At 66.8% G+C, this 4025-nt stretch overlaps 1 protein-coding gene across 1 annotated transcript in view; it reads left to right on the plus strand.

Annotated features, from left to right (window-relative positions):
• Positions 1-1336: 1336 nt before the first annotated feature.
• PRR36 (proline rich 36) overlaps positions 1337-4025 on the plus strand; it is a 4237-nt gene continuing 1548 nt past the window's right edge. Inside the window, exons 1-4 of the mRNA XM_024134364.3 lie at positions 1337-1908; positions 2025-2124; positions 2353-2465; positions 2559-3986. Of these exons, the coding sequence (XP_023990132.1) occupies positions 1641-1908; positions 2025-2124; positions 2353-2465; positions 2559-3986 (1909 nt within the window). The 5' untranslated portion in view covers positions 1337-1640. The remainder of the gene's footprint in view (positions 1909-2024; positions 2125-2352; positions 2466-2558; positions 3987-4025) is intronic.

A 4025-nucleotide genomic window follows, 5' to 3' on the forward strand; every position in this document is an offset into this window, starting at 1 on the left:
GTGTCCCCTGCATCGGCAGGCGGACTCTCAACCACTGCGCCACCAGGGAAGCCCAAGGATGGCCATCTTCCTCTTCTCGCTTCAACCCCCTCAATGCCACAGTCCCCTATCAAGGTCCTCCATGAGGCCTCTGCACCAGTTTGGCGGGTCACCAAAATGACACCTCTCACTCCCTCAGGTTGGGCTGGGAAACCTCAGACGGGATCTTCTTGGCTCCTCATGCACCGTTTTTACACCTCCAGGCCCCCCATAATCTCATCCCCACAAAGCCCGGCTCTGCCAGGAAGCCTTTGCTGACTTGGCTTCGTGTGACCTGGGAGGGTGTGGCGAGTGGGGGGTGCTCTGACCTACAGAAGGCTGGGTCATCTCTCACCATCCTCGGTCTCTCCCTCTTGTCCTTTCTCCCTCTCTTCCCCCCAGTCTGGGGTCTACCCCTACATTCCCAGGGCTGCATTCTCCCACCAGTCCCCCCAGCCCAACCAGGTACGGGGTTTCCTGGGGTCTGTGAAAACTCTTTGGGTATGAGAGGGGCGGAAGCCCCAAGAATCCTGGGGGGCCCGCCTCTGCGGTCGCAAAAGCGAGAACAGGGCCTGGGACACCAAGCGGCCGGATTGGTCAGTTGGGCACGAGGCGCGATGGTCCCGCCCCCTGGTTGCCAGGGCCCAGCCTATCCGCGTCCAGGCGGGTCTTGGTCGCCAAGTAGTTGGGGTGGGGGCCGGGGCAGGTGTGTATGGCAGGGGGTGGGGAAAGGAGGTTCGGCTGAGTCCGGGACCCCAAGGGATTCCCCCCGAAGCCCGACCGGTTGGGTGTCTGGGGTCCTCAGGCGCAGCCGCGGAGAAGCAGCCCCTCCCTCCTACGCGCTCCCGGCCGCCCTACTCGGCGCGCTCCCGCCTCTGCCTGCCGGGTCTGCATCCAGCGCGCGCGGCCCCTGCTCCCCCGCCCGCCGACGAGGGGCCGGCCGGTCTCCCCGCGCCGCCCCCCGCCGCCCCCTCCCCTCGCCTGCCCTCCGCTCGCGGCCGCCGCGGCGCTCCCACCCTGCCCCACCCCAGGCGACCCAGCGTGGAGCGGCAGGAGGCCGGAGCCCAAGGTGAGCGCGGCTCGAGCAGGTGGAAGGGTGGCGCGGACCAGGGCCCAGCTGGGGGAGGGGAAGGGCTCGGGACGCGGCTCTTTGTCTCCCCGAGCCCGTGCGCGGGCAGCCAGGGCCGCTCCTCCTCCCGGCAGGTGCCGACATCCCTCCGGGACGGCGCTGGTGGCTGGCGAGGGGGACCTGGGCGTGTGCTCCCGTCCCCTTCATCTGGAACCTGTGGCAGCCCCCTGTCCCGACGCTGGTGGTCAGGGTCCCTGAGGGGGCGAGGGGTAGGGGGTTGGATCTCCGGTCCTGAGAGGGAGCAGGGGGGTTGGCTGAGGCTGGCATGGCCTGGAGGAAGGCGGTGAGGGTGGGACTCGGGGACAGCCATGAGCGGCTGCGCTGGTGAGTGGTGGGTGGGTGGGAAGGAGGTGGATCCAGGCAGAGGTTTGGGCGCCCATGGGTGGCGACGCTGGGGAAAGAGCCGAGAGGTGCCAGGACCCAGATCCCTGCAGGCAGCGTAGCTGTCCAGGACCTGGGATGCTGATCGGTCTGTCTCCTCATCAGGTGCGAGATGGACAAGAGGGACAAGTCCAGGGCAGGGGCCGCCGGTCGGACGCCCTCTTCTCGCCCTCCCAACCTTCCGACCCGCAAGGCCCCAGGGTCTCCACGACCCCCTCCCCCCGTAACCAGCGCGGCTCTTCGAGTTCTGGGAGCAGCGGGAGCTTCAGGGCGAGGGCCTCTGGCAGAGCGAGCGGGGGGCAGCCGGGGAGCCGCTCTCCCGGAGGCTACTCCCCGGGGGGGACCACCGCGGAGTGCTGGGACAGGCCCCCGGAGCCCAGGTACTCCAGCCTCTTTCCCTGATTCGGACCCCATCTTCTTGCCCCCCTCTCCTCTGAGGCACCAGCCTCCCCTTCCTTTCCGGGGCGCCTGCGTTGACTCGGCCTTCTCCCCACAGCCTCCAGGCCCCCAGCAGCTGGGAGAGGGGAGCGGGCCCCTGCGAAGACCCCAGGCCCAGGCTGTATCTCTAGCTCGGGGCATGCCAGCGGGCCCACCAGGTAACAAGCCCCCTCTCCCCTGGTGCCTTGGGCAAGGGTTAGTGTCTCCATCTGGAAGCTTTTAATTAAAGTGTGTGGGAGTACTTGCTCATCACTCGGCGCAAATTGGTGAAAGCTATTATTGGTTGGCAGAGCGGGCATATGCCCTCGCAGATGGGGAAATGTAGACTTGGGAGACAAAACAAGGAGCTGGAGCGCTGTCCTGAGCGCAGACCCTTTTGTCCCCAGGCCAGGCCCTCTTGGCCAGAAGGGGCTCCGGCCCCCAGCTGAGGAACCTGTGGCCAGAGGAAAAGCCCCTGAAGGGCCCAGAAGGAGCGCCCTGAGCGCTGGGGCACGGAGAGGTACGTGATCTGGGGAGGAAGGGGGTTCCTCGGATGTGAGGGGGAGCAGCCTAGAAGTATCGGCGACACTTCGGTCTACTGCTTTGTCCCCAGACTCTTCTGGGTCCACTCCAGCCGTCTCCTCCTCGGCCATTTCCCGTCGGTCCCGGGTTGCGGGCGCTGAGGTGGGTGTCCCCCGGGCAGCTCCGACTGCCCGGCCCCGGCCCCCGACCGAGGTTTCCAGGAAATCAGTGAGCAGCGCCCCAGAGCGCAGCGCCGCGGAGCCGAGCCCTGCCACCAGGAGGCGACCCAGCGCCGGCGGGGGCCTCCAGAGGCCAACCTTGCGCCCGCTGGGCTCCAGCGCCACTCCTCTGTCCTCCCCAGCCCGTTCCGGGGCTTCCTCGGCCGGAACACCCCGGGCTCTGGGGCATCCCTCGCAGCCCAAGTCCAGAGGACTGCAGGCTCTACGCCCCCCTCAGGCCACACCCCCAAGGAAGGGCGCAGTCCCCGCACAGGGCTTTTCTCCGCCTTTGGCCACCTCCTCTCTACCCTGTCCTATTGCACCGCCTTCCCATATCACAGCCTCTCCCTTGCGGGGCTCTCTCCCTCCATCTCCACCGACCACGCCCCCTCCCCAGGCCCATATCCACCAATTGGCCACGCCCCCTCCACTAGCCCCTCCTCCCTCTGCTCCACCCTCTCTGCAGACCCTCCCCTCTCCACCGGCCACACCTCCTTTGCAAGCTCCCCCCGCACATCTGGGTACATCTTTTCCGGAGGTATCTGCCTCTTCCTTGGCCACGGCCACTTTTCTGACTTCAGTCCCTCCATCAGTTTCACCCGTTCTGCGGAGTATGCCCCCCACCGAGGCGTCTTTGGCTTTACCCCCTTTTCCAGCTCTCCCCTCTCCCTTGGCCACACCTCCTTTGTCGGGTCCTCTGCCACCAGCCACTGCCCCTCTACAAGCCCCTCTATCTCAAGCAACATCTCTGAGGAACCAGTCTTCTTCCCTAACCACACCCCCTCTTCAGGCTCCTTCTGCTCTGCCCACGCCCCCTCCGCAGGCCGGTCCTTCTCTGTCTCCACCTCTTCAGGCCACGCCTTATACAATGGCCACGCCTCCCACACAGGACCCTTCTCTGGCCACATCCCCTCCACAGACCTCTGCCCCTTCCTCTCTTCTGACCACGCTCTCTCTGCCTCTAGGCTCACCCTCTCCCCTGGCCACGCCTCTGGCCACTCCCCCTCTACAGGCCACTCCTATACAGACACCATCTCTGGCCTCACAGCCTCTGCAGGCCCCTCCTCCACTGGCCGTGCCCCCCCCACACACTCCACCTTCTCTGGCCACGCCTCCCTTTCAGGCCGCTCCCTCTCCTCAGAGCTTGCCTCCTCTGCAGGCTCCACCTCCTCTGGCCTCGCTCCCTCTGCAGGCCCCTCTCTCTCCCCCTGCTTCACCCCCTCTGCAAGACCCTCCCTCTCCCCTGGCCACGCCCCCTCCGCGGGCTCCACCTTCTCTGGCCTCACCTCCTCTGCAGGCCCCTCCCTCTCCCCCCGCTTCACCCCCTCTGCAAGACCCTC

This window comes from Physeter macrocephalus, chromosome 2, assembly GCF_002837175.3.
Source record: "Physeter macrocephalus isolate SW-GA chromosome 2, ASM283717v5, whole genome shotgun sequence".
NCBI classification, from domain to species: Eukaryota; Metazoa; Chordata; class Mammalia; order Artiodactyla; family Physeteridae; genus Physeter; species Physeter macrocephalus.